This window comes from Peromyscus maniculatus, chromosome 7 (genome assembly GCF_049852395.1).
Source record: "Peromyscus maniculatus bairdii isolate BWxNUB_F1_BW_parent chromosome 7, HU_Pman_BW_mat_3.1, whole genome shotgun sequence".
Taxonomy (NCBI): Eukaryota; Metazoa; Chordata; class Mammalia; order Rodentia; family Cricetidae; genus Peromyscus; species Peromyscus maniculatus.
In genome coordinates, this window is record NC_134858.1 from 3,657,601 (window position 1) to 3,676,364 (window position 18,764).

General features: G+C 40.4%; 1 protein-coding gene across 4 annotated transcripts in view; it reads left to right on the forward strand.

Annotated features, from left to right (window-relative positions):
• The first annotated feature begins 5,956 nt into the window (after positions 1–5,956).
• The window catches only part of Pdgfd (platelet derived growth factor D), a 213,782-nt gene continuing 200,974 nt past the window's right edge, over positions 5,957–18,764 (forward strand). Inside the window, exon 1 of one of the 4 annotated variants that reach the window (XM_016002326.3) lies at positions 5,957–6,473. In XM_016002326.3, the coding sequence (XP_015857812.1) occupies positions 6,350–6,473 (124 nt within the window). In that variant the 5' untranslated portion in view covers positions 5,957–6,349. The remainder of the gene's footprint in view (positions 6,474–18,764) is intronic. The other 3 variants (XM_016002325.3, XM_006983758.4, XM_006983759.4) reach the window with 3 other exon arrangements.

Genomic DNA, 18,764 nt, shown 5'->3' on the forward strand with positions numbered 1-18,764 from the left:
GCGTTTGATATTTCTCATAGGATTTTAGAAAAAATGTACATTTGTATCTATGCTGTCAATATTCCCATGTGGGATGAATTAAAAACACCTGACTTCTGATAGCACTGATTTATATGTATTATTATTACATATATATTAGGAAATGGCTAATCAAAAGATAAGTCAGGACAAAGGTATAAATAGGTCCACATCTGAGTTCATAAAGGAGAAATTTTGGGGCTCTTTCTGTATCACTATCAACTATCTTGTAACTTAAAAAATATTTATTTATTGTGTTTGTGTTGGTACATTAGTGTCTGTATGTGTACCAAGTAAGTGCAAGTGTCTACAGAAGACCAGCAGAGGGTTTACTTGGAGACCATAAAGTTTTTAAAAATAGGTGGTTAAAGTATTTTATTCAATCTATTTCACTTTTAATAATAATGATAATAAAGGAATAACTATCATGCATATAGTAAAGTAGTCAATTAAAATGTGGACAAGTTTAACTTAAAGGTCTCTTTATGCTTTATCTTTCAGAGAAAATCATGAGATGAGTCAAAAAATGGTAGTCTAGTTCTTGAATATTATTAAGGACCAGCCTTAATAATCTTCCCAGGGGCCCAGAAGAGAGGCTGTGAATGGTGAGAATTATTTTTGAGGAAAGAATCTAAGTACACCAAGCTCTTTTGTCCATCTACTTTATTCCTCTGGGATAAAATTCTGTCTGCACAGCTTCAGTTCTGTTCTCTGGCCTAGCTCCTTTCTTGCATGATTTGTCTCTACATTTATCTGCTGTCCCCTCTAAGTTCTATCTTAATTCTCTCATCTTAGTTCTGCCCCATCTAAGTTCTCATCAATCTAGTTCCTTCCCATCTTAGCTCCTCTCCCAGCCCCTTCTTTCTCATCTTGCTCTTCCTCATCTTGTTCTTCCCCATCCAACTCTTCCTCATCTTGTTCTTCCCCATCTGGCTCTTCCTCATCTTCCATCTTGTTCCTCCAGTACTCTCTTCTAGCCCTTCAGTCTAGTTCTTCCCCATCTCTGTTCATTTCTCTCCAGTTCTTATCCATCTAGTTTTTCCATTCTCTTCTCTCTTCTCCATCTAGTGCTTGCTCTGAAAATAAAACTGCCTTTTATCCCCTTCCCCTTATCTAAGCTATCTCTGCTCCCACAGTTTCTGGCAGGGTCGGGAAGTGTGTTCAGTTGCTAGGCAACTTGGGTAAGCAATTTCAGTCACAGCTAGATATACCTGTAAGAAGGAACCCTTTAGTTTTGAGTTAATTGTTAAGGGTGGATGTAAAACTAGAGGTAAGACTTTGGAAAGGAGAAAGTGAAGCTTAATTAGCACCTTCGCCAGGGGTTCTCCAACGGATAGTCTGGATGGTTAAGTCTGTTCTTAGAGAGTACTGAGGTATCTCTGATAAGATACTTTCATCCGTCCGAGAAGGTCCTGGCCAGATGCTACTAATGACAATAATTACAGGAAGGCCTGAAATTAGGGATCCTGGTTGTGTTACTGCTCAGAAGATTATTTAAATATTCTTTTAGTAGAGGGGAAATTGTGCCCAATGAATGATGGAAAAGCTACAATAGCACATGAGAAATTCATAGTAGGAAATGGCTAATAATCAAAAGCCAATATCACCAAGACTACTTGAACCTCAGCTTGATCTCGGGAAGGTCCTTGGCTTCTTCCAGGTATTAACTTGTCATAATCAGTTGAAACCATACTTCATATTTATTTTGCGGCTTGCAGCAGCTATTTCCTAATCAGACAATAAAATTTAATATTTCATTTTGCAAATATTGATATATTCTATACATTTGAATTATTGATTTCTTGAAAAAGAGACAAGTTTTGAAAATAAAAATAACTGTCAAGATTGGGTATAAAAATACACATTTGAGCTGACACTTTATATTAATTATTGAAATTTCAAAACCATGTTGATAATAAAGTGTAGAAATCTTTTATTCAAGCTAGTATATATGCTATTTAGTTTTAACCGTCAGCTTGAAACAATCTAGAATCAGTGGAGAAGGAAGTCACAGTGGAGGGATTGCACATATTAGATTGATCTCTGGGCATGTCCTTGGACATTTTGTAGTAACCCAGCCCTTTGTGAGTAGCACCTCTCCCTGGCCAGGAGACTCTGGAGTACATAAGAGTAAAGCTAGCTTAGTACTAAGTAAATAAGGAAGCAAGCAGGCAGGCAGCTTGGGGGCACTGACACCCACCCCCATCCCCACACAACCCCACTCTGCCCCCACTCCCCAACTCTTGACTGAGTACATAATGTGACTAGCTGCCTGATTTCCTGTCTTGGCTTCTCTAAATTGATGAATAGTAGTGTGACATTATGAGGTAAAATAAATCCTTTATTCCTTAAGTTGTTCTTGGTCTGAATATTTTATCACACTAACAGAAATGAAGCTAGGACAGAATATAACCAGACTTTGTAACCGAAATGATTCAAATGTCCGTGGGTCTGAATGAGACTGCACTTGTATCGCATACTGAAATCTATTTGTGAGGGCATGTTTTAAAAAGAAAACAAAATGTCCAGAGCTTTGAAAGCAGCCTTCAAAGTGGTGTCATATAAAGGACAGAGTAGAAATCAAGAGGCAATGTCCTGGATTCTTAGTTTTTTTCTGAGACCTATTGAGTGAAAGGTGAACAACAGAGGAGATCCTCTTTGAAGGAAGTAGTCATCCTAAAAATGGCAACTATTGTCAAGAGAATGGTTCTGCATGAGTTACAATTTAAAGATTGGCAGAAGTTCGGTTTAATAAAAAAGGAACAGGGGGTGACCCACTTGCAGAGTTGAGAAGTCTTTCAAAAGGCCAGGCCATATTTCATTCCTTTTCCATCGAGACTTTTTATAAGCAGCAAAAGAAGCCAAGAATGTTCGAAAATGAAACAGAAAACAGCATTCTTGGTTCCTATTATAAAGGAAAAGGGCACACGATAAAAATAGTGCCATGTCCTAGCTTAACCACATTACAGACCCTTCCTAATACAATATTTGTTTGGGATAAACACCACTATGGCTAGACCTATTGTAAGAGGCTATTATTTCTTTCATTTTCTTAACAATACATGCACCCTTTAGTTATATGAATTTCACTGGGCAGTGGCTAAATATAGATGAGCTGATTTAAGTAGTTAATCATAATAATAATATTTATAAACTTGATTTCATTGTGTTGACTCATTCTTCTTACTGGTCCACAAGCATTTAAAAGCAGTGACTAATTCAATGTTTTGTTGAATTGGTTTGAGACATACATAAAAAAAGAAATTGGAATAATCTTCCCTCTTATCTTTGCGCCAGAGCTTTCCCACTCTCAGAGTACTTTTATTTAAATTTATGCTGTGCACAATAATGCCTTAGTAGCCATAACAGACCTAATTTGTAAAAGTTAGTTATTAAGTAATGCTGAAACAAGGTTCAGAATAATTAGTTTGACTCAGGTGCCTGATTTTTGTGTATTATTGCTGCAATTCGATATTTATTGCTATCAAAGATCATGTTAATAGTTATGTCTTTGAACATCCTCAGTCATAATATGTGCAACCATGTATTACCATGGCTTAAAAGGGTCCAGCATCAGTATATTGGATAAAACTACTTTAAATAAATACTTTAAATTTGATATTTTATATTAAATTGAGACAGATACTTTTACCATTTTGGTACTTGTAATAAATACATAATCCACTGCACATTTTCTCATTCTTCCTACATCCTCATGGTTGAACCTAAGTATGAAATTCTTTTTTTTTTTTTTTTTTTTTTTTTTTGGTTTTTCGAGACAGGGTTTCTTTGCATAGCTTTGCGCCTTTCCTGGGACTCACTTGGTAGCCCAGGCTGGCCTCGAACTCACAGAGATCCGCCTGCCTCTGCCTCCCAAGTGCTGGGATTAAAGGCGTGCGCCACCAACGCCCGGCTCTAAGTATGAAATTCAACCAGCATTTCTAGCTATGTCTAGAAAATAGATTGGCTAGCCTCCTACTCATCTGTCTCTGGCTCCTCTTTTCTTATCAATGCAGACATGTATCCATTTGCTTTGGTCTCTCTGCTTCAAAGGATTAAGAACCATATCTCGATTGCTATTTCAACTTCAAGATATTTAGAATAGAGAATGCAACAGAAGAAAAACTGCTTTTTGACAAATAAATAAATGAAGAAATGCAAACCTATGCTTATTTTTAAACTTGTGTATGTGGTACATATATGCATGTGTGTGCATGTGTGTGTGTGAAGCCCAAAAATTGACACTGGATTTCCTTGTTGCTTCCCACCTTCAGTTCTGAGACAGTGTCTCTGGCTGAACCATGAGCTTGCCCTTTAGGCTAGATGGGCTAGCCTGTCAACCCCCTGGGACATGCCTGTCTCTGCCTTCCACTGCACTGGGGCTTCAAATGTGCACCACAGTTCTCGGCTTTTACACAGGTGCTAGGACCTGAACCTAGGTCTCCATGCACTTTACTGACTGCACTGTCTCCTGCTAACCTACTTTTCATGTTTCTCTTAGGGGCAGATAATATTTTGAAACAACATTATCAGATTTCCCCCCTCAAAGGTTTTCAAACTTTTTGATTGTGGCCTACAGAAATAATATGTACACTGCCACGCACGAGGTCCTAAAACGATGATGCCCACAAAGCAAGGGTGGCTTCAATGACCTCATAGAGAACTTTCTTAGCTCTTGTGTTCCATTTTACTCGCTTAAGAAAAATAGTGCTGGTACGGAAATGAAGTGACCCACATCATTATCCTCTTTAGTGTCATATGGTAGAGTAGCCTCTGTCTCAGCACTTCTAATGAATGCATATCATGTACGTCCTGTACCTTAGACTTTCAGGACGGGAAGGCCTAAAGGAGCTTGGGACTTCTGTTTTATAGATGTCACTAGTGAACAGTTGAGGAAATATGTATGTTTGGATTTAGATTCAGCTACAAACAACGATCATAGTCTAAAAGTATTTCATCTAACCCTTGCCATAGTCACACAAACTAAGAACTGCCACTTATTAGCAACTGCAAAATTATGTAAAGAAAAAAGAGGTTCAGGCGTCTGGTCCTTTCTTGCTTCCCTTTGCCCTGCTGGTTCTTGACCTTTGCCCAAATATTCTCCCTTCATTTCATGTATCATATGCACATATTTGAAATCTAGAAAGCAAGCAATAGGATTTTTGTTTTGTTTTGTCTTAGATAGGGCCTCCATATAGCCCTGGCTGGCCTTGAAATGGAGTTCACAATACAGCTTAGTATGGCCTTGAAGTCCTTGTCCTCTTGCCCACCCACTAAGATCACAGGAATGCACCACTACATCTAATTTATTTATGTGTTCATTCATTTTCTGTTGTTGCTTGAGACAAAGTCCCATCATAAAGCTCTAGTTGACCTGGAAAGGGGTTATGTAGAGCAGGCTGGCCTCCAATTGCTGGCAGACCCTTCTGGCGTTCAGTTGTGCAAACACTCCCTTATTCTCACCCTGAATCTCGCTATTTCACTTAACATGATGGTATGGGTTACTGCAGTTACTGTAGGAGAGATTACAAATACATCTGTGTGCCTGGGAAAGCTGGCTCACTTCTTTATCATTCGAAATCACATGTGAATCAGCTCTGTCTTACAGACTGGGTCCCCAAGGCAAGTGCAGCATGGGTTTCTTTGTGATTGCATTTCCCACAGAGAGTATAGTGAAGTCTCCACTCAGTAGGCTGATTTGGGTTCTAGTACAATAAACACTTCCACTACAGCTCTGCTCCCCAGATACACTATCACCAAGGCCAACACCTTAGCTAGCTGGCAGGAGGACTTAGCACTCCACTCTTGAGAAGTTTTATCCTCCCCCCACTCCTGACCACCTATAAAACCTTGGGAGATAGGAAGGGTCTGGCCGACCTTCAAACTGGGCATGCTCAATGGCAGAGCTGCTTTGGTCCAGACTTCGAGCCAGGACTCTGGGATCCCTGCTCCCAGCTCCACTGCAGAATTACTCCACAGCTTCTGCGCTCCAGGAGGGCTAGACACAGCGCCGCCCGCCCCCTGCAGCTTGTGCTGCAGCCGCCGGCCACCGGAGGGGGGCGAACCCACGTCAACCTGTTGTTTGTCCCGTCCCCATTGATCTAGTCAGCGCCACAAGGAAGTGCAGCACCCACACGCGCTTGGAAAGTTCAGCATGCAGGAAGTTTGGGAAGAGCTGGGCGAGTAGCTGGACGGCCCGGGCAGCGCAGGGCAGTGCAGGCGGCGAAGGCGCGGTGCGGTGCAGCAGAGGTCCACCGGCCCAACCCGGTGGGCTTTATTTATTTATATATTTATTTCTGGAACGAGGCTATTCCTAGGTCGCTGATCCCAAATGCACCGACTCATCTTCATCTCCATTCTTGTGTGCGCGAACTTTTGCAGCTATCGGGACACTTTTGCGACTCCGCAGAGCGCATCCATCAAAGCTTTGCGCAATGCCAATCTCAGGAGAGACGGTAAGTTATTCATTGATTTGTATTCTTCGTTGACAAGGTCACATTTGTCGTTGCCGGGGTTCTTTGGGCCATTCACCCCACCCCCAGCCCCTCCGTTTTTTAAAAATTTTCAAGTCAGACCAAAAGCATTGTTTGGGGGAGGGATCCTCCTGCTTCGCTCGGAGCTACGGTAGCTCCTCCTACCAGAAACGTACTAAAGAGTGTGAAGTGTCCTGGGGGCCATGGGAGGCAGTATGGTGGGTCAAGTGGGTTTATCCCCTGCATCTTAGAAGTCTCGTAGGTAGGTGTGTCCTGGAGTAGTTGATACCAGGATGTGGGTGACTTCTTCCAGAGTTGGAAAGCTGAATGCTGTGCCCACTTTGGGTCAAGCTAATCTGACACCAGTAAAGCAGGCATTGTGGTAAGTGGTGGAGTCCAGTGGCCTTTACTGGATGACATAATTCTTATTTATTTATTTTAGTGAGGAGAGTAGAAATGACACGTTTCAGCATTGTGGTTATTTCTGCAGCAAACTGGCAATTTATATGTCATTTCTTTTTAAGAGAAGTTATTGCTGCCCTCTCCGTCCTGTCCCTCAAGTGGCTTTCCCTTGGAGTTCACAGAGACTCAGAAACTCAAAAGTCTGGGAGGCAGGGCTGCTGGAATTTCCTTGTACCGCAGGGGACCTGGCTTCTATTGTTGGTTTCTTTTGTGCAGAGGCTTTCCAAGCTCCTGAAATGGCTGTCCTAAGCAAGGTCCTGAGCAGGCACACTTGTTTTTCTGTCTTGTGGAAGACACATGGGTCACTGGGTCCCTGAGATTCCAAGTTGAGTTTGGGCTTAGGACCTCAGCTGGAGCTGGTGGTCCCAGCATGGAGCAGTCCTTGCCACTGGTATATGGAATGGCCCAAGGCTTTACTGCTTTTGTTTTCGTACATGAATTTCATTGTCTTTCACTTGCTTAAAGTGCCCACCGCCACCACTTCTCCCATATCGCTGCCTGCCCCCAAACACCAAGGACATCACCAAGCTGTTCTTGGTGGCTTCAGTGTTTGAGCTGGCAGCATTTGACCATCTTAGTAAATTCATTGTAGACACCTTCATCACTTATGAATGTCTTACTTGATATATCATAAATTCAGACTCTGGGATTTTGAGTGGAAAAATACATTGCTATACTTTTTGATGACAGGTAATGCCAGTGGCAGTGGCTTCAAGTTACCTGATGTGTTAAGGTGTGTGTCCCCAGAACTCACAATTCCCTACTGGGTAGCAGTGTTTTAACTGCAGTTCAAACTACTGTAATCGTCTATTTTTGATGACCTTCATCTTAGGTTTTGCATTCAACTGTAAAGCAAAGAAACCTGAGTCTCAGTGCACTTCACTGGTTTGTCTTGCTAGGCAAAGTCTCCAGGATGGACAGACCTTTGAGTTTTCAGCTTTGCTAATTGTTCTTTATTTGCCTTTTTGGCTTCAAAGAGTTAACCATCATGTTGATGCATGACTTCATAGCCATAATTTTGTAATCCTCCCAAGTATCGGTTTTAAGAAGTCAAGGACAGAAAATGAAAAGTATGCAACCATTACTTATTAACCCAAGATTCTGACCCAAATCCAGTCAGACAGCTCAGAGGGTTTTTAGTCTCCCTACCCCCTTCTTTTGTTGAAGAACACACTCTCATGTTAATTTTCTTTATTAGAACTCTGTATACAAGGGAGCTCTTGTCTACATGGGAACTTCTCAAAATACTGATGATGTCTCTAGATTCCTTCATATTTTAGCTAAAGCTGTTTCACAGTTACTACAACACTACACACACTCACACACAAGATTGCTTAATTTTTTCTATTTAACAATCTTTAAAAAAGGACTGGAAAGTAGGAAAAATCCAGACATAATTAATTAAGAAAACACTAACATTCATAATGCATAATGGCTTGTTAGTTTATGGGAAAGATAGCTCAAAGAGGTGAGATTGAGTAGTAAGGGTTGAAAGTTGAAAGATTGGGTATTATAGTAGTATGTGTTTTACCATAGGCCCACTATCTCTGAACAGATAATTCAACATATCTGTAATATTAAAATACTACAGGGCAGGAGTGTGATTGGAAGAAAAAAAGTCTAAAAATGTTCTTTGAAGGGATCTTGGTGATAATGGAAAACAAGTGGTTGAGTGGCAGCCAGAAAGTTTTGTGGAGACAACCTTTGTACATTCTTTCCAGCCCTGATTGGTAGCCCAATGTCGGGGTCAAGAAAGAAACCATGGGCTGGAAAGATGCCTCAGAGGTTAAGAGCACTGATTGCTCCTCCAGAGGTCCTGAGTTCAATTCCTGTCAACCACATGGTGGCTCACAACCATCTGTAACAAGATCTGGTGCCCTCTTCTGGCCTGCAGTCATACAGGCTGTATACATAATAAATAAATAAATCTTTAAAAAAAAAAAGAAAGAAAGAAAGGAACCATAAGGGGAGGGGCAGGTGTCTCATAGAAATGGCTTCCAATGGTGTGTTGGGATGTTCACAGGCTGATGCAAAGGGTCTTTGGAGACTGAAATTGGCTGCACATCTGGAGCTTGCTTGCCCCAGTCTCCCTCGTGGCTTGTTAAGAAGGATGATGTCTTGCTGTTTTGACTTTCAGATGAAGACAGCACAGACATCTGGTGGGGACATACATGAGAAATACATTCAGGGCAAAGACAGAAAACGAAATCCAATCAACGCTAATTTGTGGTCATTTGAAGATGAGGTCAATAGCCACTGAAAATCCTGAATGGGGGTGGATGCTACGTGTTTGGTCTTTGAAATTCTGTTGGTTGCTGTCCAGTTTGGTGGTTGAAAAAGGAACTATAAGGGATAAAGGCAGATGCCCCATGAAAAGGGCATGAGATCAGTGTTTTTGATTATTTCCAACCTGACAGAAAAAGTTTGGGTTTAATCAGCTGTGTCTAATAGCACAGATATTGAGAAAGTTAGGAAATGATATAGAGATATTAGGTTTAAAAAAATGATAGGCTCCTCTTATAAGGTGATTGGTCTTCTGGAATGTTCTATTACAATATGTTCTTATTGTGAAATAAGACCTCCAGATCCTTCCATTTAGAGTAGCAAAAGGTGGCCATTGGAGGAAGGTGGCAGATTCGATCCAAATGAGATTTTATAACTGTGGAAGAATACATTACAATAATTTTAAACTTGTAATTCAATGTTTATAATTCCTTGTCATACTATTAATCACTCTGCTCAAAATGCTTTACTTTAATCCTGTCTCTAAACCTAGAACAGATCCTAATTTAGAAGTCACATCTCATTTTAGTGTCTATCAGTTGATGTTTCTTTGATAATAATTGTTCACATCAGGTGATGCTCTGACTGATACCAGAAAGGAAAATAGTCACAGCTAAACCACATTATTAATTATTCTAAAACATACCTGAATAGTAGTTCTTGCCTAGAGACTTAAGAATACAAATCCCTCTTCAAGTTCTGACCTTTTGTGTTTTATGAAAGTACAAATGTTACTGGTAAGCAACAATTCTAGACTGTCCTGATTAGATAATATCCCAGTATGGAACTGTCTCCAACTTTATCACTTGCTGGGGCGAGCCCTACAGGTTCTGGACTGTGCTGTCTTGGATTCCACAGCAGCATGTGTGAGTCTTAAGCAACGTGGCTTTCTAGAGGCATACAAATGACAGCACATTGATCTTGGTTAGAGATCAGAGATGAGAAGGGATGGCAACAAAACAAAAATATAAACTGTCTCTTGTGAAAGTGTCTGAGAGCTCAGGGCCACAGGAGTGTCTAAATTTTGCATTCTTTTGTTTTTATAATTTCTGTTCAGTTCTAAGATTCAAACCTTACAATGCACATCCGAGTTTGCCTGTTTTCAATGCAGCTTGGCTTTGTCCTTCTAACAGAATGAGCACAAGTGCTTGATTACCATTCTTTAGAAGGATGATATAGGGCTGGGGAGATTTAGTGGGTGAAGAGACTCAAGGTGGAGTCCTCAGAATCTTCTTTGATATGCAGGTCTGCTCTCCCAGAACTCTTGCAGAGAGGCAGGGGCAACATGAGGAGAATCTCCACACGTTTGTGGGGAGCAGTACTGGCACATGTAGGAGGAGGTGGGCTCTGGCTTTATTTCAAAGCGGAAGGCGAGGACCAAGGTTGTGCCATGTAAGAACTCAATACCAAGGCTGTACTATGACCTCCATGTAAGTGCAGTGGTATATATCCTAAAATTCACATGAATGAATGCAAACGACAACGACGACGACAACAACAACAACAACAACACACACACACACACACACACACACACACACACACACACACACACAATGGTTATGAACAAAAGTCCCTGAAAAAAAAATCCCCACCTCCAACTGACCTATCAAAAGACTGATTAACTGATTAGAACTCTAATGATTGTGGAGAGGTTGGAATGTTGCAGGTCCAGAGCCCAATTATGGGGCGGGGGGGGGGGGGGGCCGCGGGCGGCTCTTTAGTCCTGTTAATAGCCATTCATAGCCTTGCTTTGTACCTGACCTAACATCTTTGTAAACATTAGGCAAATCATTTAGAATTTACAGACACCTACACCACAAATCGAAAGGCTGAATGTCATCCAATTGCACTAATTGCATTGGAGGCTCATTTGCTCCAGCCACTTGCCTTATGTCTCCACCAATGTGTTTTTAAAGTGTCCTCATTCATGGTCTTCATTGTTCTGTTATTATGAAAACCTCAGGAAACCACTTCCAAACTGGAGTGAGGAATCTGTGTGTGTGTGTGTGTGTGTGTGTGTGTATCTGTGTGTGTGTATATATATATATATATATATATATATATATATATATATATATATATATATACACATTTTCCTGGACCATGGTGATTTGGCTTGGCTCCAGAATATATTCTCTCTTATCTCCTTTGAGTGAGAGTTGTGCTTTTGAGGGGTGGACAGGTGCCTGCATGCTGTGCATTGTAGGGTGTCTTGGTATGTCTGGATGCTGTGCATTGTACAGTGTCCTGGGGTATCTGGTTGTTGTGCATTGTAGGGGATTCTGGGGTGTCTGTTTGCTTCGCATTGTAGGGTGTCCTGAGGTGCCTAGCTGCTGTGCAGTGGAGGTTGCCCTGAGCTAAGTTGTGAGCCACATCGACTGAAAGTGGTTTTTGTCTGAAGGACTTTTTTCCTTTAAGTGACTAAAAATAAAACCCAATCGCTTCAGAACAGTAGGGCCAAACCTGGAGGAGAACCCCAGAGTCATTGCTCTCTTCTAGTCAGCCAGAAGTCCATCCTATTGTCAGGTAGGACTCTGAGGACTCCAGGTCTCTAGATCCTGTCCCATTGTCATTCTAAAAGCCTGGAAGGATAAGAGGGTTTTCTATGTTCCTCCTTGAGAACTGAGACATATGCAAATGCTGTTCCTTCTGAGACTTGAAGCTTTCTTTTTGAAATGATCTGAACAGTATTTCAGAGGAGTTTATGAACATCGTTTGAAACCTTTCTCTTTATTAAGATGGAAGCACTTTGTGAACCAGGTGTAGGATGTTTATAACTCTTGGACACCCTACTATTCATCTCTTACAAGGATCTGGAAAGTTTTAGGGTAGAAACGAGTTGGTGTAAGTTAGGACTCATTTGGTAACCTCTTTTGAGACAACTCTTTACTTGAGTTCAACTGTCTTCTAAAGGTGAATGTGACACCAACAGTTCTTATCACAAATCCTTCACTGAGCTCTGCTGCAACACCTATTTATTTAATGACTGGTTTGCTTTCTTGATATCTGCCATATCCTGTGCTGATGTTCAGTTCTCTAGCAGGACATGAATGACACGTGCATAGTCCCTGCTGTCCTCGAGCTCTTGATCTAACAGAGAATAGAAATGAATAGTTCCAGCTGAATTTCTGGTTCATTTGGCAAAGCCAAGACCCTAGACTTGACTTAGGCATCAAGAGGCAATGTTTTAAGGCTGTTGAATACCCTCCAGGTTTCTATCACCTTGTCAGCAGAATCATCCCATATATCTCCCCATTATCCTGTTTTATATGGTGTGTTTGAGTGCAAGATTTTTGGTTGAGAGAAGTGTATCTCGCAGTTAAAGTGTGAAAGGGGGGATGCACAGTATGGTGTAGCAGGTGCTCTCATGGGGACCAGTGTGATAAGTTCTAGAACATTATAAAGACTTGGGAGACTAAGAAAGGTTTTCAGTCAAAGAAAAGGTGAATTGGAGTTTAGAACTTGGGGACGGTGAGGGAAGAGAGTGAAGTTTATCAGTGGAAAGAAAGCTCTTCTCAAGATTTAGAGATGAGAATAATAAAAAGAATACTAATAAAATAAAATAAAGGGCTGGCAAGATGGCTCAGTGAGTAAAGGTGCCTGTGCACAAGCATCCCTGGAGCCCATGTAAAGGTGGAAGGATTGAATAGACTTTACAAAGCTGTCCTCTGACCTGAGATACAGACAGTGGCATGCATGTCCTCATCATGCACACACAAAATATATAAATAACGATAAAATAAAAGTAAAAGTGCACGGATGCACATGTCTACTAGTTAAGGAACCAGGAAGAAATGTGAGGAGTTTGACTATAATTCTGAGGGTGTAGGGAAACCTTCAGAAGACTGCACTGAGGTGGGGGATGTAGCTCAGTCAGCAGAGTGATTACCTAGAGGGCCTAAGGAGCTGGGTTCTACCGCCACCACCATATCTAACTGAATATGAAGGCACATGCCTGTAACCCCCAGCACTTAAGAGGTAGCGTCAGAAAGATCAGAAATTCGAGGTCATTCTTAGATACATAGAGAGTTCAAAACTAGCCAGGGCTACATGAGACACTGCAACCCCTCCAAAAATATAAATAAATAAGGAAAGAAAGAATGAGGGGAGAAAGAAGAAGGTGATTTTAATTGAGAGAGAAACATGGCTTCTCCACATTGAATGCAGAAACTGTGTTTTAAGGAGTGAGCCAGGCCATGGGTGTGGTGGGACCAGACTCCTTGTACACTAATTGCCTGTATAACATTTACTCAGATTGTGTTAGTTTGTTTTCAAGATGACAATAGGAGGCATGAATGACTTCTCTAGTTCAAAATCTCCAGATGCTAGTACCCAAAGTCACTTGCTATTCTCTATGTCCCTCTAACTCCAGAAGCTTTTTTTGTCACTCAATATGGAAAATATTGTATCCTTAATTTGTTCTGAGGTCTCCACAAGGAACTGTGGAGGGTCAAAAAAACTTGGGTAGGGTTTTATAGCACTAAGTCATTTCAGATATCCTCATTTCGGAATTAAAAGCAATTTAAAAGCAAACACCATTGCCAAGTGGTGGTGACACATGCCTTTAATCCCAGCATTTGGAGGTAGAGGCTGGCAGATCTCTGTGAGTTTGAGGCTAGCCTGGTCTACAGAGCTAGTTCCAAATCCTGCCTCAAGAAAACAAACAAACAAACAGAAAAACGCAAACCCTTTACAATAACTTTGTGTTGTTCAGCAAAAGCACAAAGGGATCATATATAACAAGAAAAAGCATCTGACACAGATGCAGTAGGAAGAAACATTCTGTCTCCCTACATAGTATTTCAGGACCAAATAAATGTAAGTCATAAATAAAGGCATAGGCCCGTAGTTCACATACAGGAAGCAGTATGTCCTTGTGAGGTTTTTCTCTACAACAAGAATGAAGCATGTTCTGTTTTGTTTCACTGCAAGCATTGATGATACATACTGTAATATATCTTCTTTCCTATCTTCACCCTGGTCTACTGACATCTATATATTATCTTAGTATTTTCTTTCTTATGATTTGTGGGACCTATGGTTTGTTGATTTTCATATTGGCAGGTGAGAAATTGGTTGAGGCACCATAGCAGAGGCACGTGAGCTGCCTTTCATCACTGCAGTGACATTTTCTCAGATTTTAAGGTTTTGCCTCAGTACCTACTATCTTGTAAAGTGGGTGCATGAAGGTTTTGGACTCATGTAGTGTTGTACCAAGTGTGATTTGAAATTTTTTATACTTTATTATAATTCTCATACGTCTAATAAAAATTATAACTCATATAAATTTAAACTATTTTTTTTTTTTTTTGGTTTTTCAAGACAGGGTTTCTCTGTGTAGCTTTGCGCCTTTCCTGGAGCTCACTTGGTAGCCCAGGCTGGCCTTGAACTCACAGAGATCCTCCTGCCTCTGCCTCCCAAGTGCTGGGATTAAACTATTTTTATTAGCTATTTATTTTTAATTAACAGAAATTTATATATCTGTGTGTAACATTTTTCGAAATATAAATTTATTGTGTAGTGCCTGAATCAAACTCATTGGCATATGTATCATGTCATACACTTTTTGATGGTAAGTACACTTAAAATCTACTTGACAGTTTTCAAACGTGCAATATTTGGTTAATAACTATATACATACACATCACATCTCATCAGCTTGTGTTCGTTAAGATTCTTGGAGTTGTAAATGAGCTGCAGCATGACTAAGCACAGAAACAGTTACTGAGTGTGACTGTGAACAGGAGTTGGACAACTCTTCACCTCATGTAAGAAGAGACTCACAGTTCTGTATTTCACTGGAGTATTAAGTATGCAACATAGCATCATCCCCCTTTTATGAAATGTTGCTGACGCACCCTTAGTTGTGGGAAAAGCAACCAAATGAACCAATAAATAGGCAACAAATTTAATCAAAAGCTTAAATGATGGTAACAGTATATATAAACAAGCCATTAAGGTTTTGGTAGATAATAAAGGATCACCGCTTGACTTTAATTACACTGTAATTCTATCCTGCTTGTCCTGCTTGCTTAGGTGATTCCCATATCTGCACACAGGATATTAACATACGATTTGAGCAGAGAGGGCATTGAAGAGTGAGACCTAGGGATATTTCTCCCTCCATGTTTCAAGGCTTTAGAAAGTTTTCATGAAAACAAACATCTGACTTAGGTTTTTGTTGTTACTGTTATTGTTATTGTTTATTTCTTTTGTTTCTTTAAAAAATTTTACAGTGCATGTTTTCAATGCACCATATTGTATTATACAAGGATATTTTCTTTCATATATATATTTATGTTTATATATTTCATATATATATTTATATTTATATTCTTTCATATATATATTTATATTTTTAAGATTTACTTATTTATTATGTATACAGCATGTATGACTGCAGGCCAGAAGAGGGCACCAGATCTCATTACAGGTGGTTGTGAGCCACCATGTGGTTGCTGGGAATTGAACTCAGGACCTCTGGAAGAGCAGCCAGTGCTCTTAACCTCTGAACCATCTCTCCAGCCCCACATAAGGATATTTTCATACAAGTATTTATTAAAACATTGAGCACATTCTCTCATACCCAGAACTTCTCATTTGTCTCTCCTCTCCCTCTCTTAGCCCCTTTGTTCCCCAACACAGTTTCATTTCTACTTTCATGTCATATATACATTCATGATTTTATGAATCTATGCAAAATAATGCACAGGAGATAAAGTATTCTCTATGTCAGCCCAGCTTCATTTATATAACATTTATATAACATGATAGTTTCCACTTGTACCCATTTTCCTGCAAATGACTTCATTCTTGACAGACAAAAACCATTCAGTTTGTGTCTAGTCCAAATTTTCTGTGTCAATTCCTTTGTTATTAGGCATCACGGTTGGTTTCATAGCTTAGCTAGGGTGTGATAAACACTGCTGTGTGAAGATTTCAGTGATAGGCTGATATGGAGGCTTGCTGGTGAGCAACGAAGAGTGATGTAGTCAGGCCGTATGGTCGATCTACTTTTAGATTTTTGGTTTCTTTTTCCCATACTGATTTCCAGGCTTGTAATTGAGATAGGTGCAAATAGTTCCAGTTTATCTGCATATATCAGTAGAAATGATTAGATAATGTCCAGTGCAGTTACTGGTTTTTAAAATGATGTCCTTGAGCCATCAAGAAATTTTTACATGTTTGATAGTTGTGCCAGGTTCATAAGCTGGAAGTATCAATAGCTATAGAATTTATGGAGGAAAAGCAGAAAATTCAACATTTACTAGGACCCAACCCCCACTGGGAATGAGCTTGTGTAGTTGAAGCTCATAGATATGTCTAGTCAAGAGCGAAGTGAACAAGGGGTTATCTTTGCACTGTAGGTTAGACCCCATTGGGTTCAGAATCCTTAGTAACCTGTGTGTACACAAAGCCCATATTCAACCTACATATTTTAGTTTGTAAAAAAAAATGACTAGGGAGTTGGTTCAGGTACAGGGGTTGGTAACACTTTTGTAGAGGTCAGATGGCGAATATTTTTGGATTTCCAGGTCACATGGTCTTGGTTCTGCAATCAAAGCAGAAAACAGCCACAGAAATGGCATAAAAGGATGGAGATGGCTATAAATTTCTTCAAAGTGTTTTAAATGTATAAAACCTGACTCCCCAAATATGACTGGGAGCCTGCAGGTTGCAAGTTAGAGGAATTATACATGTTTGTTTAAGTGAAGGCTGAAATTGTGATGAGGAAAGGGTACATAAAAAATCTAACTGTAGTTAGAAAATAAAAACAACTCATTTGTAGCATCAGACACCTTGGCTTAGCATCAGCTCATGATATGGATTGATAATCATAGACTGACCATAGATCATAAATGGAAAGGTAGATCAATGCACTGAGAGCATCATGAATCATGTCTCTGAACAGGTGTAGTTGAATGAAGCTTAAGGACTGCCACTGCCACCCCAGACAACAGGAAGACTAGCTTTGCTCTTTGTCCTATCAAGAAGGTGGCAATTCCCTGTATATGTTGCTTCGTTCAGGTACCCTGGGTCTGGGTGTATAGTTTGCTTGGTCTGTTACTTTCATGGTTCTACTTTTCCCATAACATTAGCTCCATGACCTAGGTGTCTGGGGTTCATTTCTCTTCTGTCTCTAACTTTCTCTTCTTGTTGGCTACCTCTGCTCAACCAATACACAGGCTCAGGTGTTGCCGGAGGGCTTCTCTCCAGTTTAGGTACCCGCCAGCCGGAGAGCAGGCTGAGGACAGGAGCCGCCCAGACCTTTGGAATTTGACCCACGTGGGCGCCAGATATTGGGGAAAATTATAAAGGCCACTCCACGTAGTTAAAAGGAAGATTTATTTAGTGGATGACTTACAAATGAAGGAATGGATAGGTCGCGGGGGTCTGGGGAAGGCGTATCGCAATCCAGCAGTGTTCTCTGGAGCTCTGCACAATCAATCTCCACCATCCAGGGTCCAGGCGCAGAGAGAGCGCCCAGAGCGAGCGCTTGCCCATCCAGCTGTCAGGTTTCCAGCACCTCCCCTCAGCCCGCCTCATAGGCATGACAGTTGCCAGAGTCTCAATGGGGGTTGGAGCTTCCAGATCCAAGCTGGAATGGCTACCCACTACACTCAGGTCACCTTTCCCTGCCCTACAGAAAATGCGAGGCATTTTTCTGTTTCTTTTAATGGTGCTGTTCCATAAATATCCTCAGTGTCTCCACTCCCTTTCATCTCCAGTACCGGTTACTGCTTGAAAACATCCCACTGCCTCACTGAGCCATTCTGGTGGAGATTCTAAGCTTTATAGTCTTCTCCGACTGAACAGTGGTATGAAACCTTCTCTTTACTTGAGGAATACTCCCTTTCTGTTTTGACTCTCCTAAATGATGGATTTGAAATGATGGTAGAAATAAGGTCCAAGCTAACACAGTTTTCATTTTAATTTCTTTGGAGAAGCAAGATTAGAGAAAACTTTAAAATATGTTTCATACTTTTTATTTCTTTCTGACTGTTACAAGTAGTGAAAGAAATGAAAAAGATCTGAGAACATTTTATGAGGATCCTATTAATATAAACAGAATGCTTGAAGATAAAAGTAGTATCTTATGACCTATATGTAAGGGCAGCATTTGTGTGGCTAAAAAAATAACGTTGCTTTAAAAGTAGACATTGGCTACATACATAGAATTGTTCTGTGTTGCTGAGTGCTCCCCCTTTGGCTGGGTCTCCTGTAGGTCCTACAAATGCTGCTGTATTTTATTGGATTGTATCTTTTCATTTCTCCTACTGATCTTTTCTGGAAAATCTTACTTTATTCTGATTATTATGTTATTGTGGAGAAATAACCCATCGGCCTCTATTTTCTGCTTCTGTCTCTTTGCTGAACTCCTGATTTGTTTGTCTATTTATTTAATTTCATTTTATTACCCAAAGCTTATAATGAATTATCCCAATGTTACTTATGATAAGACTCTGATTCAGTAAAACCTGTGAAATACTTAGTGTTTTGGTTTTTTAGGTTCTATTTTACCCA